Source organism: Esox lucius, chromosome 19, assembly GCF_011004845.1.
Source record: "Esox lucius isolate fEsoLuc1 chromosome 19, fEsoLuc1.pri, whole genome shotgun sequence".
Taxonomy (NCBI): domain Eukaryota; kingdom Metazoa; phylum Chordata; class Actinopteri; order Esociformes; family Esocidae; genus Esox; species Esox lucius.
In genome coordinates this window covers 28,934,077-28,957,666 of record NC_047587.1, presented here as the reverse complement: position 1 = coordinate 28,957,666, position 23,590 = coordinate 28,934,077, and the positions used below count along the sequence as shown (strand labels likewise).

Genomic DNA, 23,590 nt, shown 5'->3' with positions numbered 1-23,590 from the left:
AAGAGAACCCAATCATCACAGTAAAACACCAAATCAATTAAACTTCAGGGATAACAATCTGTTCATTTAGGAAGCATATTAGCGATTGTGAATCAATGTCACCTGTTTTGGTGCAAATGAAAGTGACAACAGGTGCACTGGAGAGGCAACAGCAAGACAACCCCAAAATGGAATGGTTTTGTAGGTGGTGGCCACAGACAATTGCTCTTTCCTTATCCTTCCTGACTGATTATTTTCTAGTTTTGCATTATGCTAGTGTCCTTATCACTACTGGTAGCATGTGGCGGTACCAGCAGCCCATTCAGGTTGCACAGGCATTCCAGCTCCTCCAGGATGGCACATACACATGTGCCGTCGCAAGAAGATTTGCTGTGTCTCCTAGTACAGTCTCAAGAGCATGGAGGAGATACCAAGAAATGGGCCATTACACAAGGAGAGCTGGACAGGGCCATAGAAGGGCATCAGCCCATCAGCAGGACTGGAATCTGCTCCTTTGTGCGAGGAGGAACAGGAGGAGCACTGCCAGAGCCCTGTAAAATGACCTCCAGTGGGCTACTGGTGTGGATGTTTCTAACCTAACTGTCAGAAACAGATTTCATGAGGGTGGCATGAGGGCCCAACGTCCTCTAGTAGGACCTGTGCTCACAGCCCAGCACCGTGCAGTTTGATTGGCATTCGCCAGAGAACACCAGAATTGGTAGATCCGCCATTGGAGCCCTGTTCTCTTCACAGATGAGAGCAGGTTCACACTGAGCACATGTGACAGATGTGAAAGAGTCTGGAGACGCCATTGGGAACGTTATGCTGCCTGCAACATCATCCAGCATTACCAGTTTGGCGGTGGGTCACGTTCCCCAGACCTAAATCCAATAGAGAACCTCGGGGATGTAATGTATCAGCGCATTCAACGCTGCCAAGTAGCACCACGGACTGTCCAGGACACCCCAGGACACCATCTGTCATCTCATCAGGTGCATGCCCAGACGTTGTCGGGAGTGCATACAGGAAAGTGGTGTCCATACACACTACTGAGTCACATTATAACTTGCTATGATTAAATGTACCCAAGTTGGATCAGTCTGTGATTATAATTGTTTACTTAGATTTTCGGGTGAAGATTTGGATCTTTAATATACTTCGTTCATTGAGACCCGATGTGGGATTTAAGTGTTCCCTTCATGTACCCTGAAATGGACGGACTATGTACAAAATATATTGTAATACTTAAATGGATAATCAGATATAGAGGAAATTGCCCATAAGTAAAGTTTAACTTAACGATGACAGTCTGCACGTTTACCAAATAGTCATGGTATAATTACAAATCCAAAGTGTTGGAATACAGAGCTCAAACAAGTAACTTACTGGTGAAGATGTTAACCAGTTAGTACTTTGCATCAGAGGTCATGGGCTACCTTGTGATATGGGGCCGAGTGTATTCCTAGATACTTCCTTTAGACATATTTGAAATCCTTTTCATTGTACATTTCAATGGTGGGCACCAATAAAATATTTCAAATAAGTTTGTGTATGTGTGTGTGAGAGAGTTTATGTGTGAGCAGAGATAAGGTTTTGAAAAACAGAGATTGGTTAGTATCTTTCGCCTGCGTGTGATGAATCCTCACTTAAACAGCATATTCTAGAATCATTGCCATGATTAATCACAGATCAGATGAGCTGTTACATAATAGGGGCTGTTACATCAGAAGACCTCTTACATCAGAGGACCTGTTACAGCAGAGGAGCTGTTACAGCAACATAGAAAGAACAAAATATAAATGGATCCTATAGATGCTTCAATCATGGGGTGTGCATGTTTGTTTGTTTGTGTTTGCAAGACAAAGAGAGACAGAGAGGGAGATGCTGCAAATTGTTCTAGATTTTAAAATCAAAAGAGAGATATTGCAGTTGGACCTGGTAAAGAAATATTTTACAGATTAAGTGATTTATGATATCACAGACCAGCTACATCTAGGAGTGACTATTATACTGAGATGCTGTGTGACACCTTTGAGCTGGCTAGTCAAGGTCAGTCCTTTGTTGAAGTTTTGGAAGCATCTCATTCCATTTTGTTACCTCTATACAGGAGCACTGTGAAATGTGAACCATCAGAGCGGTTAGCAGAACATCATAACCAGCTGTCATACTAGAAATCTTAGGGATAAGAACATTACATTGTTTAGTTGGAAAATAACCCATAAATAATGCTGCTGACTGGTAACAGGAGGATCATGGTTATAGATAACAGGATGGACATGGTGATAAGTTACAGGATGGACATGGTGATAAGTTACAGGATGGACATGGTTATAGATAACAAAATGGACATGGTGATAAGTTTCAGAATGGACATGGTGATAAGTTACAGGATGGATATGGTGATAAGTTACAGAATAGACATGGTGATAAGTTACAGGATGGACATGGTTATAGATAACAACATGGACATGGTGATAAGTTTCAGAATGGACATGGTGATAAGTTACAGGATGGACATGGTGATAAATTACAGAATAGACATGGTGATAAGTTACAGGATGGACATGGTGATAAATTACAGGATGGACATGGTGATAAGTTACAGGATGGACATGGTGATAAGTTACAGAATAGACATGGTGATAAGTTACAGGATGGACATGGTGATAAATTACAGGATGGACATGGTGATAAGTTACAGGATGGACATGGTTATAGATAACAAAATGGACATGGTGATAAGTTACAGAGTGGACATGGTGATAAGTTACAGGATGGACATGGTGATAAGTTACAGAATAGACATGGTGATAAGTTACAGGATGGACATGGTTATAGATAACAAAATGGACATGGTGATAAGTTTCAGAATGGACATGGTGATAAGTTACAGGGTGGACATGGTGATAAATTACAGGATGGACATGGTGATAAATTACAGAATAGACATGATGATAAGTTACAGGATGGACATGGTGATAAGTTACACTATGGACATGGTCATAGATAACAGGATGGACATGGTGATAGACTTAATTTCTGTTTCGGATGTTAGGTTTTTTCAAAAGGGGAGTTTTTCCTAGCCCCTGTGCTTCAACACTGCTGTTGCTTGCTCCTTGGGGTTTCAGACTGGGTGTCTTGTAAAAACACTTTGTGACAATTGCTGATGTAAAAAGGGCTTTATAAATACATTTGATTGCCAGTTTGCACTACACATCATTGTATGAGATCTTCAGTTTCTTGGCAATTTCTCGCATGGAATAGCTTTAATTTCTCAGAACAAGAACAGATTGATGAGTTTCAGAAGAAAGTTATTTGTTTCTGGCCATTTTGAGCCTGTAAATGATGCTGAAAATACTGAACTAGTCTAAAGAAGGCCCGTTTTATTGCTTCTTTAATTGGTTTTCAGCCTGGCAAACATAATAGCAAAAGGGTTTTCTAATGATCAATTTGTCTTTCTAAATTATAAACTTTGATTAGCAAACACATTGTGCCATTGGAACACAGGACTGATGGTTGTTGATTATGGCCCTCTGTACACCTATGTAGATATTACATGAAAAATCAGCCATTTCCATGTACAATAGTCATTTACAACATTAACAATGTCTACAATGTATTTCTGATCAATTTGATGTTTTGTTCATGAACCAAAAAAATTGCTTTTCTTTTTAAAACAAGGACATTTTTAAGAATGGTAGTGTATATTCTTTAAAAACACAGTTTGTATTACTGGAGTAGACCACAGACTTGTGTCATCAGCCGCAGTCTGACAAAGAAACAAATGGATATTGTTACTACATAGTATACATGTTGGAATATGAGATTTTCTCCATCGCTCTCTCTGTCTCTCCCCTTCTCAGTCTCTTTCATCTCTATCTCTCCAAACTCTCATTTTCTCTCTCCCTGGCGTGAGCACATCATTAAAAGTGTATCATCACATTTCACCCCAAATTGTACTTACAAGGTAGTCTGGGGATTCTTTATGGTTCTGCATTCAGGGTACTACCCACAGGATTAACAACATTAAGCTTTCTTAAATGCCATATATTTTTAAGCAATCATATTATACTTCATTCAAGAACATAAAGAATGGTTTTCAGCCTGAGGGAATAATATCATTACTCTGTGCTCAGAAGTTCATCCCTTCCACTGAAATGTTACAGGTGCACATAGGCTGGTGCCTCAGGACTAATACTGTGATATTGTAGCTGCAAAAAAATCTGCCAGACTTTTAAAATGTAAGAATATTCTGGGGTTAAGTGGCCAAAACTCTTAATCCTTATCAGCTACTGTATTGTTGGGAGAACACCCACTGACTGCAGTCGGATATGGTTCGTGCAGGTCCACTGGCAAACCTCAACTATCCATACAGACCTAGGAGGGAGGAGACACAGAGGGAGGGGCGGGGTGCAAGCATGGTCAGTTCTGTTTCCGTCCGAGAGTAAAAGGGAGGGCCATGGCCACTGGTGACCCTGATGACCCCAGGATCATTAGCACAGCAGCAGTGGGCAGACAGGCCCTCCTCATCACATACCACTTAACTAAATGGCCCAGTTTAGGAATTTAATTTGAAACCAGGAAGCACCTAAGGGCATAGGTAAAAAATACATGACTGAGCACAAAGGAAACAATAACAATCCTGCTCCATACATTAAGACACAATGAATACCAATGGAAGATACATATTTCTAAAGTCTCATACCAGAAAATATTAGATAAATACAAATATTCTCACCAATACAGTTACGTGTGTCTATCTCACAAGGCCTTTGTGCAGTATGTCACAACCTCTTAAGATCGCTTTTGTCCCCCTGAAATGTATAAATGATGTACTGTTACATCATCGTTATGTGACCGTTGTGTTTGTCTGCAGGTACGTACCAGGGCCAGTGGGTGGGCGGGATGCGGCATGGATACGGCGTGCGGCAAAGTGTACCGTACGGCATGGCAGCCGTCATCCGCTCTCCACTGCGCACCTCCATAAACTCCTTGCGGTCTGAACACAGTAACGGGACAGCGCTGCTCCCGGACCGGGCCGGCGTGGCGTGCATGGGTGTGACCGGCTCCACCGGTAGCCCCGCCGTTTCGAGGGGGGGCTTTGTGCTCACTGCACCCAGCGAGGCCGAGCTGATGAAGGGTAAGAAGAAAGGTCTCTTCCGAGGCCGCTCCATCCTCAGCGGACTCAAACTGAGGAAGTCCGAGTCCAAGAGCTCCCTTGCCAGCCAGCGCTCCAAACAGAGCTCGTTCCGCAGCGAGGCCGGCATGAGCACAGTTAGCTCCGTGAACTCGGACATAAACTCCACCATCAGCCTGGGAGAGGGCGAGGCGGAGCTGGCTGCCACAGAGGATGACGTGGATGCCACGGCAACAGAGACCTACTGCGGTGAGTGGAAGAACGACAAGCGCACCGGTTACGGTGTGAGCCGGCGCTCAGATGGACTTCACTACGAGGGGGAGTGGGCGGGAAACAAGCGGCACGGGTATGGCTGCACCACCTTCCCTGACGGGACCAAGGAGGAGGGCAAGTACAAGCAGAACGTACTGGTGAGCGGCAAGAGGAAGAACCTCATCCCCCTCCGAGCCAGTAAGATCAGAGAGAAGGTGGACCGGGCGGTGGATGCGGCAGAAAAGGCTGCAGACATTGCCAAGCAGAAGGCTGAGATCGCCTTGTCAAGGTAAAACCCAGCAGCAGATCAATGTGTAGGCCTCATTTAATGTGTCATTTAAAATGTCATTTTTCTGAAAACTGTGTTGACTGGTGTGGAAGGTGTAAATTCAGCTTGAGTAGACAGGTGCACACGGATTTAATTGACCTGGCTATTAGCAAGTCCAAGTCTAACCTTCACTAGCACTGGGTACAATGTAGTAAAACAAGTTTGGGAAACATTGGTGCCCATCTTACTTGTAGGTCTTACTGCAGGTCCATGTTTAGACTTTATTAGTTGGTCTTACTAGCAGCAGGTCTATCTGGCAGCACCAGGAATGTTTCATTGGAGGAGCCATGGGTTTGGGTGGCCCAATTTTGCATAATGGTAATGCTCATTCAATCGTTGTGAATATTTTAGGAAAAAAGGTCACCTATCGTTGTGGACTCTTTGCTTTTAGAAAGATTTTCAACACCCTTTTCCCATAAAAAATGTTTTTACACTACCTGTTTATGCAGCACTGGTATGTGGCCATACATGTGATTATAACCACTGGCGTCGTTAGCCCTGGGCATCTTTTATGAATAGCCCAGGATCTCAAATGGACCAAAAAATTATAATAGCACCTGATCTAGTCATCTGTAATTCCCATTGTGCATTATGACAATGTAGACATCGCTAGCGTGTACATCGAAATTTTAAGCCCGAATGTATTGTGACCCTAGCGACGCCTCTGATTATAACCATGAGGTGGAGGGTTTAGCAGAAAAGCATTTTGTCGGAATTCACAATAACCCAAGTAACAAAGGATGTTAAATACCTAACAGAATACCTTAAATACTATCCATCATTACTCTAATGCCAAATTAGCTAGACCAACAATCAGTTTAAATCCTGTTTGGAGCCCAGCACATGATAGCACAAGATAATGGCAAAATCAGGCACTAGTTAGATGGATACCACAACAGTACAGTAGGAATCAAACAGAACTCCATAAATCATAGACAATTATGAAGCCCCCACATTCTCTAGTAAGCAGAAGTGGCAGCTAGTAAAATGTGTGTACCAAAGTGTAAACGGCTTTACAGACAACCCCATGGGCATGCTAAATGTAGCTCAGCATAACAGATAGCTGCAAACCGTTACTGCTATTTAGATGTGCACATGTTTACATCCTCAAAAACCTTATCTTACCCACATAGGGTAACACATTTCTTAAGGGGTGTTAACTGCCTAGTTGAGCTCAAAGGCAAGTTAGCTATCTAGCGATCTAGCTTCTAGGTATAACATCTAGATAATGTAAACAAGGCAGCATGGTGCATCGTCTACAATTATTTATCTTTAATTATTGAACTAGTCTTCTTGGGAAATGAACATAAAGCATTCTCATCAAAAGCAGTAATTTTTGCATTTCAAAACATTTTTGCATTTGAATCCTACTCATTAAACTTTCAGCAGGTGTAAAACGCCTACAGTAGATTTGTTGAATCCCCTAACATAAAAGACACACGTGTTAAGTAGGCTGAGCTCACTGGCTGAGGGGTCAGAGCTCAATCTTGAAAAATGATTTTGATAGAGAGAAGTATGTCAATTTAATTTTAGAATTATTGAAGATTGAGAACATTCCATTTCTTTGTTGGGCTGCAAACAGGGTGATACAGTGGGGAGAACAAGTATTTATACACTGCCGATTTAGCAGGTTTTCCTACTTACAAAGCATGTAGAGGTCTGTAATTTTTATCATAGGTACACTTCTACTGTGAGAGACGGAATCTAAAACAAAAATCCAGAAAATTAATTTGCATTCTATTGCATGAAATAAGTGTTTAATCACCTACCAACCAATAATAATTCCAGCTCTCACAGACCTGTTAGTTTTTCTTTAAGAAGCCCTCCTGTTCTCCACTCATTACCTGTATTAACTGCACCTGTTTGAACTCGTTATTTGTATAAAAGACACCTGTCCACACACTCAATCAAACAGACTCCAACCTCTCCACAATGGCCAAGACCAGAGAGTTGTGTAAGGACATCAGGGATAAAATTGTAGACCTGCACAAGGCTGGGATGGGCTACAGGATAATAGGAAAGTAGCTTGGTGAGAAGGCAACAACTGTTGGCACAATTATTAGAGAATGGAAGAAGTTCAAGATGACGGTCAATCTCCCTCGGTCTGGGGATCCTTCCAAGATCTCACCTCGTGCGGCATCAATGATCATGAGGAAGCTGAGGGATCAGCCTAGAACTACACGGCAGGACCTGGTCAATGACCTGAAGAGAGCTGGGACCACAGTCTCAAAGAAAACCTTTAATAACACACTACACCGTCATGGATTAAAATCCAGCACCGCACACAAGGTCCCCCTGCTCAAGCCAGCGCATGTCCAGGCCCGTCTGAAGTTTGCCAATGACCATCTGGATGATCCAGAGGAGGAATGGGAGAAGGTCATGTGGTCTGATGAGACGAAAATAGAGCTTTTTGGTCTAAACTCTACTCGCTGTGTTTGGAGGAAGAAGAAGGATGAGTACAACCCCAAGAACACCATCCCAACCGTGAAGCATGGAGGTGGAAACATCATTCTTTGGGGATGCTTTCTGCAAAGGGGACAGGACGACGGCACCGTATTAATGGGAGGATGGATGGAGCCATGCATTGCGAGATCTTGGCCAACAACCTCCTTCCCTCTGTAAGAACATTGAAGATGGGTCGTGGCTGGGTCTTCCAGCATGACAACGACCCGAAACACACAGCCAGGGCAACTAAGGAGTGGCTCCCGTAAGAAGCATCTCAAGGTCCTGGAGTGGCCTAGCCAGTCTCCAGACCTGAACCCAATAGAAAATCTTTGAAGGGAGCTGAAAGTCCGTATTGCCCAGCGACAGCCCCGAAACCTGAAGGATCTGGAGAAGGTCTGTATGGAGGAGTGGGCCAAAATCCCTGCTGCAGTGCGTGCAAACCTGGTCAAGAACTACAGGAAACGTATGATCTCTGTAATTGCAAACAAAGGTGTCTGTACCAAATATTAAGTTCTGCTTTTCTGATGTATCAAATACTTATGTCATGCAATAAAATGCAAATGAATTACTTAAAAATCATACAATGTGATTTTTGGGATTTTTGTTTTAGATTCCGTCACTCACAATTGAAGTGATAAAAATTATAGACTTCTACATGCTTTGTAAGTGGGAAAACCTGCTAAATCAGCAGGTTATCAAACACTTGTTCTCCCCACTGTAGATGTATCCTTGGAAGTAGTTCAGAAGGACCGTTGGGCCTTTACCATCAGTAAAATGTTCTATTAGGTCTTACTAGGAGAAGGTCCAGGTGAAAACCATATTATAGTATTCTGTGTTCTTGAGGCTGCTAAAAGGGTCAGGTATCCAAACACTTACTAGAGCTTAGTTTGTGGATATGCTTCACTAAATCAAAACTGGCTTTAACTTTTTTGATTTGAAAGTTTATTAACATGTACCCATTATAACAAGTATTCTTTCTATGAAATAACTATCCTCAGTGAGTATTAACGAAAAACAAATATTGGGCTTCATACAGTATCAGGATTTGGAAATCTGAAGGCTCGACTCTACTACAGATTGTCTTTCATGACCAGGGTCTGAATGAGGCTGGTATGGATTGTTTCAACACGTTGACCGGAACTTGTCTATATTGATGGGTGAGCAGTAGAGGCACAATCAATGATGTGGATATACATGGTGTCGTTGCTCTAAACTATCACATCCGTCTTTCAAAGCCTGTAAATTCATTTCATATATCGATGCATGTGCATGTGTGTGTGCGCATGTGTGCGTGCGTGTCTGTCGTTGACAAAAAGAGATAAAGACAACAAGCGTTTTTACACTACAGTTGTTTTAATTAGATGAAAGACAATTGTTGCTCGATTTGTGTCTGAGACAAATTTTTATAGTCACTTTCTGAGGTAACGTGGGAAATGTGAGTACATCTTAATCTCCTGCAGGCGACTGTGTTAAGAACGGTCATCAATATAAACCAAAACATTAAATTTTTACACTTTAAGCATTTCATTGCTTTTCATGCAGTGACACTAGGCCTACGAAGGCCTAGTGTAATTTTCGAAGAGTTGTACAAAATCCACATCTGGTTATTTCTCCTAAAATAGTTCATGTGTAGTTAATAGTTTAGTTAAACATAAATTCCAGCACCCACACTTATGTTATTTACCTACTTAAATGGATTAGGGGAATATGTACATGGCTGCGTGAACATGTTTTGATCAGGGGTGCAGATAATGGTTGAGTGCAGGACGAATTCTGCAACAGACAGCAGTGTTGCCAGATCGGGAGGTTTCCCGCACAATTTGGCTATTTTTAATGACAGTGTGCGGGCAAAAATGGGCTTGGGCGGGTCGATTTACAGATAGGGTTGTATAGAAAAACTAGTGTTCGAGCGGTTTTATTGTGGAGTCCGCGGGTGATTGGGCGGTTTACAGTCAATGAAATCTGGCAACACTGACGGACAGATGACATGTGCTCACCAGCAGAAGTGAGGCGTGTCTCTCTGATGGACAGTCGAACTATGTGCATTAGTAGCAGTGAAATGGTAAAAGTGCATTTCGGAATCTTGTTAGGGCTGGCTGTGGCTATGACAGAGCCAGCACCCCTACTTCCTGCGGATATGCATATGTAGGCCTTTAAAACGAATAAAATACAGCTCTGTAAAAAATGAAGAGACCACTGCAAAATGATCAGTGTCTCTGGTTTTACTATTCATAGGTAAGTGTTTGAGTAAAATGAAAGGTTTTGTTTTATTCTATAAACTACTGACAACATTAATTCCAAATAAAAATATTGTCATTTAGAGTATTTATTTGTACAAACCAGAATCCAAAAAAGTTGGGACATTGTACAATTGTGAATAAAAACAGAATGCAATGATGTGGAAGTTTCAAATGTTAATATTTTATTCAGAATACAACATAGATGGCATATCAAATGTTTAAATGGAGAAAATGTATCACTTTAAGGGAAAAATAAGTTTGATTTTAAATTTCATGGCATCAACACATGTTTACCACTGTGTGGCATCCCCTCTTCTTTTTATAACAGACTGCAAACGTCTGGGGACTGAGGAGCCCAAAACAGGCTTCTAGTTGCTCAACTGTCTTAGGTCTTCTTTGTTGCACCTTCCTCTTTATGATGCGCCAAATGTTTTCTATGGGTGAAAGATCTGGACTGCAGGCTGGCCATTTCAGTACCCGGATCCTTCTTCTATGCAGTAATTGATGCAGTATGTGGTCTGGCATTGTCATGTTGGAAAATGCAAGGTCTTCCCTGAAAGAGACGACGTCTGGATGGGAGCATATGTTGTTCTAGAACTTGGATATAACTGTCAGCATTGATGGTGCCTATCCAGATGTGTAGGCTGCCCATTCCACACACACTCATGCAACCCCATACCATCAGAGATATGATATGGCGTCCCAGTTTTCCAAAATGAACTTCAAATTTGTATCCGTCTTTTCCACTTTGCCACAGTCCATTTTAAATGATCCTTGGCCCAGACAAAACGCCTGTGCTTCTGGATCCTGTTTAGATACGGCTTCTTTTTTTACCTATAGAGTTTTAGCCGGCAACGGCGAATGGCACGGTGGATTGTGTTCACGGACAATGTTTTCTGGAAGTACTCCTGAGCCCATGTTGTGATTTCCATTACACTATAATTCCTGTATGTGATGCAGTGCCGTCTGAGGGCCCGAAGATCATGGGCATCCAGTATGGTTTTCCGGCCTTGACCCTTACGCACAGAGATTGTTCCAGATTCTCTGAATCTTTGGATGATATTATGCACTGTAGATGATGAAAACTTCAAACTCTTTGCAATTTTTCTCTGAGAAACTCCTTTCTGATATTGCTCCACTATATTTCGCCGCAGCATTGGGGGAATTGGTGATCCTCTGCCCATCTTGACTTCTGAGAGATATTGCCACTCTGAGAGGCTCTTTTTATACCCAATCATGTTGCCAATTGACATAATAAGTTGCAAATTGGTCCTCCAGCTGTTCCTTATCTGTACATTTAAATTTTCCGGCCTCTTATTGCTACCTGTCCAAACTTTTTTGGAATGTGTAGCTCTCATGAAATCCAAAATTAGCCAATATTTGGCATGACATTACAAAATGTCTCACTTTCAACATTCAGTTGAATGTTCTATTGTGAATTAAATATACATTTATGAGATTTGTAAATTATTCCATTCCTTTTTTACTCACAATTTGTACAGTGTCCCAACTTTTTTGGATTCGGGTTTGTAGAAAACAACAACTGGTGAAAATAACCCCAAAATATGCAATGTTTTCAGACCTCAAATAATGCAAAGAAAACAAATTCATATTCATTTTTCAACAACAAAATACTAATGTTTTACCTTCAGAAGTCAATATTTGGTTTCATGCTTTCATGCGTCTTGGCATGCTCTCTACCAGTCTGGTACATTGCTGTTGGGTGACTTTATGCCACTCCTGGCACAAAAATTCAAGTAGCTCTGCTTTGTTTGACGGCTTGTGACCATCCATCTTCCTCTTGATCAAATTCCAGAGGTTTTCAATGGGGTTCAGGTCTGGAGATTGGGCTGGCCATGACAGGATCTTGTTCTGGTGGACCTCCATCCACACCTTGATCAACCTGGCTGTGTGGCATGGAGCATTGTCCTTCTGGAAAAACCAATTCTCAGAGTTGGGGAACATTGCAGGTGTTCTTCCAGGAGAACCTTTTACTTGGCTTGATTCATGCATCCTTCATAAAGACAAATCTGCCCAATTCCAGCCTTGCTGAAGCATCCCCAGATCATCATCGATCCTCCACCAAATTTCACAGTGGGTGCAAGACACTATGGGCTGTAGGCCTCTCCAGGTTTCTGTCTAACCATTATACGACCAGGTAAAAGCTGAAAATGTTTTACTCGTCAGAGAAGATGACCTTACTCCATTCCTCTACAGTCCAATCCTTATGGTATTTTGCTCTTCTTTGCTTCTCATTGATAAAGGGCTTTTTTTCCAGCTTTGCATGACTTTAGCCCTGCCCCAGGAGCTTGTTTCAATCTATCCTCGCCGTGCACTTCACCCCAGTTGCTGTTTGCCATTCTTTTTGTAGGTCAGTTGATGTCATCCTATGGTTGTTGAGTGAAATTTGAATGAGTTGACGGTAATCTCGGTCAGTGGACAGTCGTTTTAGCCCTCTGCCAGTCTGTAGCTTTGTTGTCCCCAATGTCTGAGCTTGAACTTGTTCTTATGAACCGCCGTCTTTGAAATGTTCAGATTGGAAGCAACCTGACTCACTGTATCCCTCTGCCAGTAAAGGCATAATTTAACCCTTCTTTTCCTCACTCAAAGCTTTTCTTTTCAACTCTTTTGAGATGCTGAATAGATATTTTTTTTATTGAAATGACCTTTGAGGTACTACTTGCACTATTTTTGCCATCCAGCTGGTCCTATTGCAAGAGGACAGTGATGACCACAGCAGTGTTTTTTATACTTTTCCTCATTAAATTAGATTTGGTTCAGGAAATCACCAATCAGTACCTCATTAAGCAAAATTAGGTGTGCCTGGGTTGGAATTGAACAGACATTGGAATTGAATGGCTGCCATAGAGTGGTCTCTTAATTCTTTCCAGTGCTGTATGTATATATATATATATATATATATATATATATATATATATATATATATATATATATATATATATACACACTCACTTAAAGGATTATTAGGAACACCATACTAATACTGTGTTTAACCCCCTTTCGCCTTCAGAACTGCCTTAATTCTACGTGGCATTGATTCAACAAGGTGCTGAAAGCATTCTTTAGAAATGTTGGCCCATATTGATAGGATAGCATCTTGCAGTTAATGGAGATTTGTGGGATGCACATCCAGGGCACGAAGCTCCCGTTCCACCACATCCCAAAGATGCTCTATTGGGTTGAGATCTGGTGACTGTGGGGGCCATTTCAGTACAGTGAACTCATTGTCATGTTCAAGAAACCAATTTGAAATGATTCGAGCTTTGTGACATGGTGCATTATCCTGCTGGAAGTAGCCATCAGAGGATGGGTACATGGTGGTCATAAAGGGATGGACAGGGTCAGAAACAATGCTCAGGTAGGCTGTGGCATTTAAACGATGCCCAATTGGCACTAAGGGGCCTAAAGTGTGCAAGAAAACATCCCCCACACCATTACACCACTACCACCAGCCTGCACAGTGGTAACAAGGCATGATGGATCCATGTTCTCATTCTGTTTACGCGAAATTCTGACTCTACCATCTGAATGTCTCAACAGAAATCGAGACTCATCAGACCAGGCAACATTCTTCCAGTCTTCAACTGTCCAATTTTGGCGAGCTCGTGCAAATTGTAGCCTCTTTTTCCTATTTGTAGTGGAGATGAGTGGTACCCGGTGGGGTCTTCTGCTGTTGTAGCCCATCCACCTCAAGGTTGTGCGTGTTGTGGCTTCACAAATGCTTTGCTGCATACCTCGGTTGTAACGAGTGGTTATTTCAATCAAAGTTGCTCTTCAATCAGCTTGAATCAGTCGGCCCATTCTCCTCTGACCTCTAGCATCAACAAGGCATTTTCGCCCACAGGACTGCCGCATACTGGATGTTTTTCCCTTTTCACACCATTCTTTGTAAACCCTAGAAATATTTGTGCGTGAAAATCCCAGTAACTGAGCAGATTGTGAAATACTCAGACTGGCCCGTCTGGCACCAACAGCCATGCCACGCTCAAAATTGCTTAAATCACCTTATTTTCCCATTATGACATTCAGTTTGGAGTTCAGGAGATTGTCTTGACCAGGACCACACCCCTAAATGCATTGAAGCAACTGCCATGTGATCGGTTGATTAGATAATTGCATTAATGAGAAATTGAAAAGGTGTTCCTAATAATCCTTTAGGTGAGTGTGTATATATATATATATATATATATATATATATATATATATATATATATATATATATATATACAGGGGCGCCGCCAGGAATTTTGGGCCCCATGACAAAAAATCTAATTGGGCCCCCTCTGCGCAGCTGTTACCTATTTTTTGGGGCCCCTGTCAGACATGGGCCCTTGGAATTGTCCTAACTTTTCCCCCTATACGGCGCCCTTGTATATATATATGGTTGTAGTTGTATTATCTGTTAATTGGCTATAATATTATTGATAAACGACTCCATAAGAGAATGTTTCCACTCCTTACACACAGCACTTTTAAGATAAGCATCTTGTCCCAGCTGCTGTCTTGGATTGTAGATTTAAAAGCGAGTGGGTGATAAGGAATGATCAAGTGCGTAACCAGTTTAGAGACAAACGCGACGGCTCGTACTTTACACAGCGGCAACGGTCCTCGCTGGACACAAAAGGAGTGGTGGTTGCAGTGTAAAGTACAGAAATTATAAGAAATTCATCACGCACCGTTACATCATCCTGAAGGCGCACACTCTGGCCAAACTCCTCTAAAAGTGTTTTCCAAGTTACTATAGACAGACATTTAGCAAAACTTTTAATTCAATTTCAAGTCAATTTTCGTTTTTACATCCAATATAAGCATTGTATACGCTAGTTACAGTGCCTTGCGAAAGTATTCGGCCCCCTTGAACTTTTCAACCTTTTGCCACATTTCAGGCCTCAAACATAAAGATATAAAACTGTAATTTTTGTGAAGAATGAACAACAAGTGGGACACAATTATGAAGTGGAACGAAATTCATTGGATATTTCAAACCTTTTTAACAAATAAAAAACTGAAAAATTGGGCGTGCAAAATTATTCAGCCCCCTTAAGTTATTATTAATTGTAGCTAGCTTTCTTGCCTTCCAGTAAAGAAAAAAAAGACTGATCACTTTGAAATTACATCATGTCTGGTCTGTTGCCCAAGTCGAATTTCACGAACTGCAATTTGTCTAAAGAATTTCCGTACATGACATATTTACAAGATCCAAAAAATGTAGCAGGTTTTCCCACTTAAAAGCATGTAGAAGTCTGTATGTTTTATCATAGGTACTCTTCAACTGTGAGTGATGGAATCTAAAACAAAAATCCAGAAAATTACATTGTATGATTTTTAAGTAATTAATTTGCATTTTTTTGCATGACATAAGTATTTGATACATCAGGAAAACAGAACTTAATATTTGGTACATAAACCTTTGTTTGCAATTACAGAGATCATATGTTTCCTGTAGTACTTGACCAGGTTTGCACACACTGCAGCAGGGATTTTGGCCCACTCCTCCATACAGACCTTCTCCAGATCCTTCAGGTTTCGGGGCTGTCGCTGGGCAATACGGACTTTCAGCTCCCTCCAAAGATTTTCTATTGGGTTCAGGTCTGGAGACTGGCTAGGCCACTCCAGGACCTTGAGATGCTTCTTACGGGAGCCACTCCTTAGTTGCCCTGGCTGTGTGTTTCGGGTCGTTGTCATGCTGGAAGACCCAGCCATGACCCATCTTCAATGCTCTTACTGAGGGAAGGAGGTTGTTGGCCAAGATCTCGCGATACATGGCCCCATCCATCCTCCCCTCAATATGGTACAGTCGTCCTGTCCCCTTTGCAAAAAAGCATCCCCAAAGAATGATGTTTCCACCTCCATGCTTCACAGCTGGGATGGTGTTCTTGGGGTTGTACTCATCCTTCTTCTTCCTGAGTGGAGTTTAGACCAAAAAGCTCATCTCATCAGACCACATGACCTTCTCCCATTCCTCCTCTGGATCATCCAGATGGTCATTGGCAAACTTCAGACGGCCCTGGACATGCGCTGGCTTGAGCAGGGGGACCTTGCGTGCGCTGCAGGATTTTAATCCTTGACGGCGTAGTGTGTTACTAATGGTTTTCTTTGAGACTGTGGTCCCAGCTCTCTTCAGGTCATTGACCAGGTCCTGCCGTGTTGTTCTGGGCTGATCCCTCACCTTCCTCATGATCATTGATGCCCCATGAGGTGAGATCTTGCATGGAGCCCCAGACTCCCTAGCTCCAGTAATTGCGCCAACAGTTGTTGCCTTCTCACCAAGCTGCTTGCCTATTGTCCTGTAGCCCATCCCAGGCTTGTGTAGGTCTACAATTTTATCCCTGATGTCCTTAAACAGCTCTCTGGTCTTGGCCATTGTGGAATGAGTGTGTGGACAGGTGTCTTTTATACAGGTAACAAGTTCAAACAGGTGCAGTTAATACAGATAATGAGTGGAGAACAGGAGGGCTTCTTAAAGAAAAACAGGTCTGTGAGAGCCGGAATTCTTACTGGTTGGTAGGGGATCAAATACTTATGTCATGCAATTAAATGCAAATTAATTATATAAAAATCATGTGATTTTCTGGATTTTTATTTTTGATTGCGTCTCTTACAGTTGAAGTGTACCTATGATAAACATTACAGACCTCTACATGCTTTGTAAGTAGGAAAACCTGCAAAATCGTCAGTGTATCAAATACTTGTTCTCCCCACTGTATCCGCAAATGCCCAATGTGCAATTAGGCCAACGTTTTGACAAAATAATATCTGTGTGGTCTGCCAGTTTATTTAGTTCTCCATTCCGGTGTTGGCCCATGGAGGCCAGGCCTACTGGTGGGAATAACAGGAGATAGAAAAAGAGAGAGAGCAGAGGGAGGGAGCAATTTCCGCATTATGCCAACAGTGTTGGCAGACTGCCGGAGAGACACCAGGATGGCTGAACTGGAGGCTGGTACACACACACACACCAAACACACATCCCACACACGCCCCCACTCAGAATATGCACAAACACACTTGCATGCAAACACATTTTCAAACAGCCAGACAGTACTCAACACACTCTTCCAAGATCTCAGAAGTCTTAACTATGCATTTCTATATTACATGATAGGGGTCAAGAGGATTTACTCTAGTAACTAGGGCCTTATAGTCTGGTCTGTGTCCAGACATACCTACAGGAAATGCATGGATAGACTTTCTCTATTTTAGATTTTTGTCGTTTGGTCACTGACTGAAACTTGAATCATGTTTAAGCTAATCTAATAAATATGGACATACTGGCCAAAAATAGTGTAAAAAAGTGTAAAATGGCCACAGCTACATAAATACACAGGACACCCTGGCCATAGTTGTTAATACACAATAATAATTAGATGTCCTATTGTGTCAAGATAATTTTCCTGCTGTATCAAACTTGACCAAATTAAGATATGGCCTCTGTACTGTATAAACCTACATCTGGAGATGGCAACCCTTGTTAGCTGATTAAGACTGGCCACTGAAGATGACACATAGAATCCACATAGCCCAGGACTAACAGCAGATGTCTGTGAGCAAGACAGAGAACAAAAACAATTCATGTATATTACAGAAACAATGGCTGCCACTACTTTACTTTGCAGCTTTGCTAAATTACAGTAGGAGAACATGTATTGCATGTGTGTCTGCTTGTATGTCTGTCTGAACCGCGAGGAGATCAGAGAACAGGGCAGGGGGGTAGATCTCTAGGAACACAATAAGATAAGAGATTGACCTCCCTGCCTCTGGAGAGGTCTTTTGGTTCATCTAAGCAGTGCTCAGCCTAACCCAGATATTACTAGAACAAGGTGTTTTCATTGGAGAACACAAGTTACTGCTAAAGGTAAGATCCCAAACACAGATTAATTGTCAAAGAATAAAGAGAACAAACTGTATTTTGAACAAGAAACACACACAAAATGTGAGACAGAGAGAAACCAGGGCATCATAAGAACAGGGTAGAATGAGAGAGGTGACCATTGGGTGTGTTCATAGGGTAAACAAGCTTATGAGACTGTCTGCGTCACATAGGTTGTGTTTAAAACACAATCCTGTCCTCCAACCACGTGCTGCTGATGAGGCACTGATACCGGAAACAAGCATGAATCATCTCCGGCTCCGCTCAACTCCATCTTGACGCAACTTATTAAAAAGAGGCAGCTTACATGTGTCATCCCGAGGATTAGTGGGACTCTATCAACATCCCAAATGGTCCCCTAGTACCTATAGGGTTCTGAATGGCACCCTATTCCCCATAGGATTCTGGGTAAAAGTAGTATACTGTGTAGGGATTAGGGTTTCATGAGGAACAGAGCATATCTCCTATATATTCTTGGTTTAGGGTTGGCTAGGCCCTTCTAGGTTAGCAAAGACTGTGTGTGGATGGTCCTTTCTACCATAACATAAGGTTAGCAGGTTTTTTTGGGAGATAAATGCAGTATATTAAATGTGAGGAAATGTGTTAGCCCTCTGTATGAGCGCTAGAGTGGAGGTAAGGGGGAAAGCGTCGTAACATGTTCCAAGGTGCAGGTTCTGTGAGAGGAAGATGTAGCAGGAGAGAGCAGGGGTACAGTCAGGAAGGCTTGTACAGTATGTATCTGATGTCATGGAATGGTTAGTGTCTCTGTGAAATCACAAATGTTGTTCTTACTGCTGTGCCTCAGTGGGATATAAATAGACAGAAAATCAGTATACCTCGATCCAGGACCACAGCACATGTGGATCAGATCCATATCTGCCTCACACGCCAGCGCACATTCTAGCGTGTGTGTGTGAGGGTCTATCTGTGTCTATTGTGTGTTTCTACCAGGTTACAGAACAATCTCCTCTAGCACTTCTAACCTGTAGACCACGATATGCTCTTTATTTCAAAATGATTTAATGGAATCGGTTGCTTATAATGTTAATGGTTGCCGCTCGTATAAGGACAACATGTCGTTATGATCGACCAGATAGCCGCTGAGGTGAGACGCGTAGTATCGCTGACAGGTCCATTAACATCCATGTAGAGAAAGTTGGTTTGATTTGGGTGGTGACCTGTTCTCCTGTGTACCAAATACACCAGGTAGTGTAGAAGGGCAGTCGTGGGGGAGGTGCTGACTCCGGATTGGGCGGGTCATTAGACCTCTACATGGAGCAGGTCTGTGGTGCCAAGGCACTGGAAGGGCCGTTGGTCCTGAGCTTCCTCAGCTGTTGAAGGCAGACAGTGCTGCTGTTCAGGAGCCTCGGCAACCAACAACAGGCTGGCTGTGGAGAAGACGGTGCGATTTGAATCCCTGAGTGTCCATGAAAATTCCAACCTTTGGAAAGTTTGAGTCCTATTTGAGTGAGCACTTGATTTGCAGACTGAAATGAAGCATTTTAAGTGTGTGCATATGTGTGAGAGGGTGAGAGGGGAAGGGAGATAACAGGGGGAGTTGTGATTAATGAGTTTTTTCAGATGTATTAAGTTCTAAGAGAAGTCATACAGAGCTCTGGGGCACAGTAACACTGAATGGAAGATTCCTATCCTCCTTATTGTGCCTCACTCTCTCTCTACTCCACTCCAGCACTTCATCTCTCTGTGGGTGTTACTCTTTATATCTACGTCTCTTACCCTTTCCCCTCTCTCTCTCCCTCCCTCCCTCCTGTTCTCTCTCTCTCCCTCTATTGCTCTCTATCTATTTTTCTCTCCCTCTCACTCACCTACTCCTGCAGTTGCTAGGACAACGGCCTGGGAATGGGCTGACTACCAGTGTAAAGCAGGATAAGGAGCTCTACAGTCTCTCCAGCCAACCCTCTCATTTATCACCACCTCAACTAACCCCACACCCTGACCACACCCCTCTTGAACACCTCAACTAACCCCACACCCTGACCACACCTCTCTTCAACACCTCAACTAACCCCACACCCTTACCACACCCCTCCAACCTTAGCTAGCCTCTCACCCTGACCACACCACTCCAACCTCAGGTATCCCCTCAACATGACCACACCCCTCCAAGACCTCAGCTATCTCCTTACCTTGACCACACCCATTTCCAACACCTCAGCTAACACCACACCCTGATCAAATCCCTCTCCAACACCTCAGTTAACCCCACACCCTGACCGCACCCCTCCAACACCTCAGTTAACCCCACACCCTGACCGCACCCCTCCAACACCTCAGTTAACCCCACACCCTGACCGCACCCCTCCAACACCTCAGTTAACCCCACACCCTGACCGCACCCCTCCAACACCTCAGCTATCCCTTCACCCTGACCACACCCCTCCAACACCTCAGCTATCCCTTCACCCTGACCACACCCCTCCAACACCTCAGCTATCCCTTCACCCTGACCACACCCTGACCACACCCCTCCAACACCTCAGCTATCCCTTCACCCTGACCACATCCCTCAAACACTCACCTTTGTGTCAATACCAAAACCCACCAGCCTATCTAATCTAAAAGAGACAAGTATTGCTCACAATTACACCATAACTAATGTGTCTGCTCGCACGCAGACATGCACACACACAGACACTCAGTTTTGTGAGTTCTCTGATGGGGCCAGCATGGCTCTACTGCCTGTGTGAGGAAAGCCAGAAGCAAAAAGAAAAGGGGGGGGGATCAATAATCATCGACATGCAATACTGCACCAAGACAGTTACTGCACAAACAAGGAGGAGAAGGAGGTAGAGTTGGAAAAGAGAATATAGGGGCCCTAAAGAAGAATGGTTGTTTTCACATGTTTAGCTAATGTCACGTGAAATCATGTAGAAATCCAATTTGCATTTTCACATTTAAAAATTCGACGTATGAAAATATTGAGTTCAATAAACAATGAGATTAATATTGGGTTCAATAAACAATAAGAATAAGAGTATAACCAAGCCAAGTACCTAGCTAGCTCACCTTTGAATGCAAGTCAGGGAGAAAAGGATGGCATAACAGACACATTTTTATTTTCATCATAAATATTTTAGCACAGAAATTTTTTATTGATGTTGTTTTACTAATGAGGGTTCATATTGAATGTATTAACGTGTATATAAACCACACAAAAGCTTTTTTTTTTTTTTGTTTATATACAATTTATATTGAAAGATCGCAGGCTAATTGCAAACATCTACTGTAGCTATTTAATTGATAGACAATAGCTACAGTGGATATAAAAAGTCTACACACCCCTGTTAAAATGCCAGGTTCTTGTGATGTAAAAGAATGAGACAAAGATAAATCACGTCAGAACTTTTTTTTATGACCAAGGTCTTATGCAACCAGGTTATTGTAAGGTTTTTATTTTTCATTTTTCCCCCTCGAAGATTTCAGTTAGTTTTTCAATGGAATTGTTCACATTATAGGTCACATTAAAAGTGGAGAAAATTCTGACATGATTTATCTTTGTCTCATTCTTTTACATCACAAAAACCTGCCAATTTCACAGGGGTGTGTAGACTTTTTATATCCACTGTAGTTTCTGTTATTGTCAGCTGTCCATTTTGTTACATCTAATGCATAGACCCAAAAGGGAATTACATTTCTGTCAAAATGTGTAAATACTAGTAATATTTGAATGAATGTTGAAACAGTTTACAGATTTTCTACAATATTTTGATTTACCATCAGAGTTATTTTAAATTACACTTCAGTAATTTCATTGCATACATTTGGCTTGATGAATCACATGAAATACAAAATAAACCATCCAAAATACTTAAACAGCACAGTTAAAAAGACAATGTGTGGCCAATAGAAGTTGTCGTTCACTACATTTTCCTGATTTTGTGAAAAAATTACTTATGACAAGAAATATTGAATCCAGATGAATGGATGGGATGGAATAACACCATAGTATAATGGGGACTTAAGAGAGGTGAAGGTCCATTTCTACTTAGAAAGCACTATATGTTCTTCACTAGATATTACTTGCATTCTATTTGAATCTAAATGACCATTTAAGCATATTCTGTGATGAGACCACAGTATTGATAAAGACAAGTATGAGTCTGTTGCTCTGTCTTCTTGATGACTGTCAGTAGGTTAACTCACCACACTGCAGAGAGAGTTCTAACTCTAACATAATGCAGGTAAGGGGATCAATGAGAGAACAGCCAGCTGAAAACAGAGAGAGTGGAGGGGGATTACGGCTGGGATACAGGGACATACAGTGGACTTATATGTTCTGCAGGTGTTTTATTATTCATTATTAATCTTGACCAGGGTCATATAAAGTCTTATAAAGGCTTTAAAATTACTTCAAAAGAGAACATCAGGAAAAACAAATGGTGATTGTACTTTAAGGGCAACAAAGTTTCACATTCCAATGTACACATACAAAGTCAGTCATATGAACATGCTACCTGTAGTGGTAATTTATTTAGATTGTCTTTTGACATTTTCTCCTGTTCCAGGACGGCGCACGCGCAGGGGAAGGCAGAGGCCGCTGTGGGAGCAGCACAGAAAGCCCAGGAAGAGTGTTGCCTTGCCAGGGTCATCGCAAAGGAGTTCTCCCCTTCCTTCCAGCACAGAGAAAATGGTGAGCAAGTCACCAATGACTATAAACTGGATACTAATGTCAACTAAACTATAACGAGTCATTTATATGGTCATACCCGTGATATAGAATAACACTTCACCATTCATTATAGGTTCTGTGACAGCATGAGCTGCACCATTGATGCCATCCATTATGTTGAAGTAGTACATTTCAGTATAATTCAGTTGCCGATCCCAGATGATGACCCAGTTGTAGTTGTGATCACATGACCAATGTAACCCTAAGTCATTGTGGAGGAATCAGACAATTTTGGGCAATTTTTAAAGACTGGGTTTGAGTGACAGAATGTAGCCTGGCTGTCTTAACCTAAGTTCCTGACAACACAGGGAGAGCTGTGACTCATTGGTCTGGACAGGAGCCTATCGTAACTGCAATATTCACTTAGAAAATGGGCAGGTGTTTTTATTGGTTTTCCTCAAGTAGAGATTTGCATGTTCAGTGCTTTGATGCCATGATGGCATGCCATGATTCGTTCAATTTGAAATGGGGATATCCAACCTGCAGTGCACATTGCCTTCATTATATCAATGCCTCTTGTCAACAATGTTAAAACACTTTCCAGACAGGAAGGACTTTGAGTCAGGTGTCAGACAGAATAGAAGAAATGGGCTTGGCAATTTGATTTATAGATACAGGTTTCTAGCAAAAA

The 23,590-nt window shown here is 42.1% G+C and overlaps 1 protein-coding gene across 3 annotated transcripts in view; it reads left to right on the top strand.

Moving 5' to 3' along the window:
- Positions 1 to 23,590, top strand: part of jph3 (junctophilin 3) — a 39,292-nt gene that overhangs the window by 10,053 nt on the left and 5,649 nt on the right. For all 3 annotated transcript variants that reach the window (XM_020040442.3, XM_010884014.5, XM_010884013.5), the window contains exons 3-4: positions 4,856 to 5,657; positions 22,796 to 22,920. In XM_020040442.3, the coding sequence (XP_019896001.1) occupies positions 4,856 to 5,657; positions 22,796 to 22,920 (927 nt within the window). The remainder of the gene's footprint in view (positions 1 to 4,855; positions 5,658 to 22,795; positions 22,921 to 23,590) is intronic.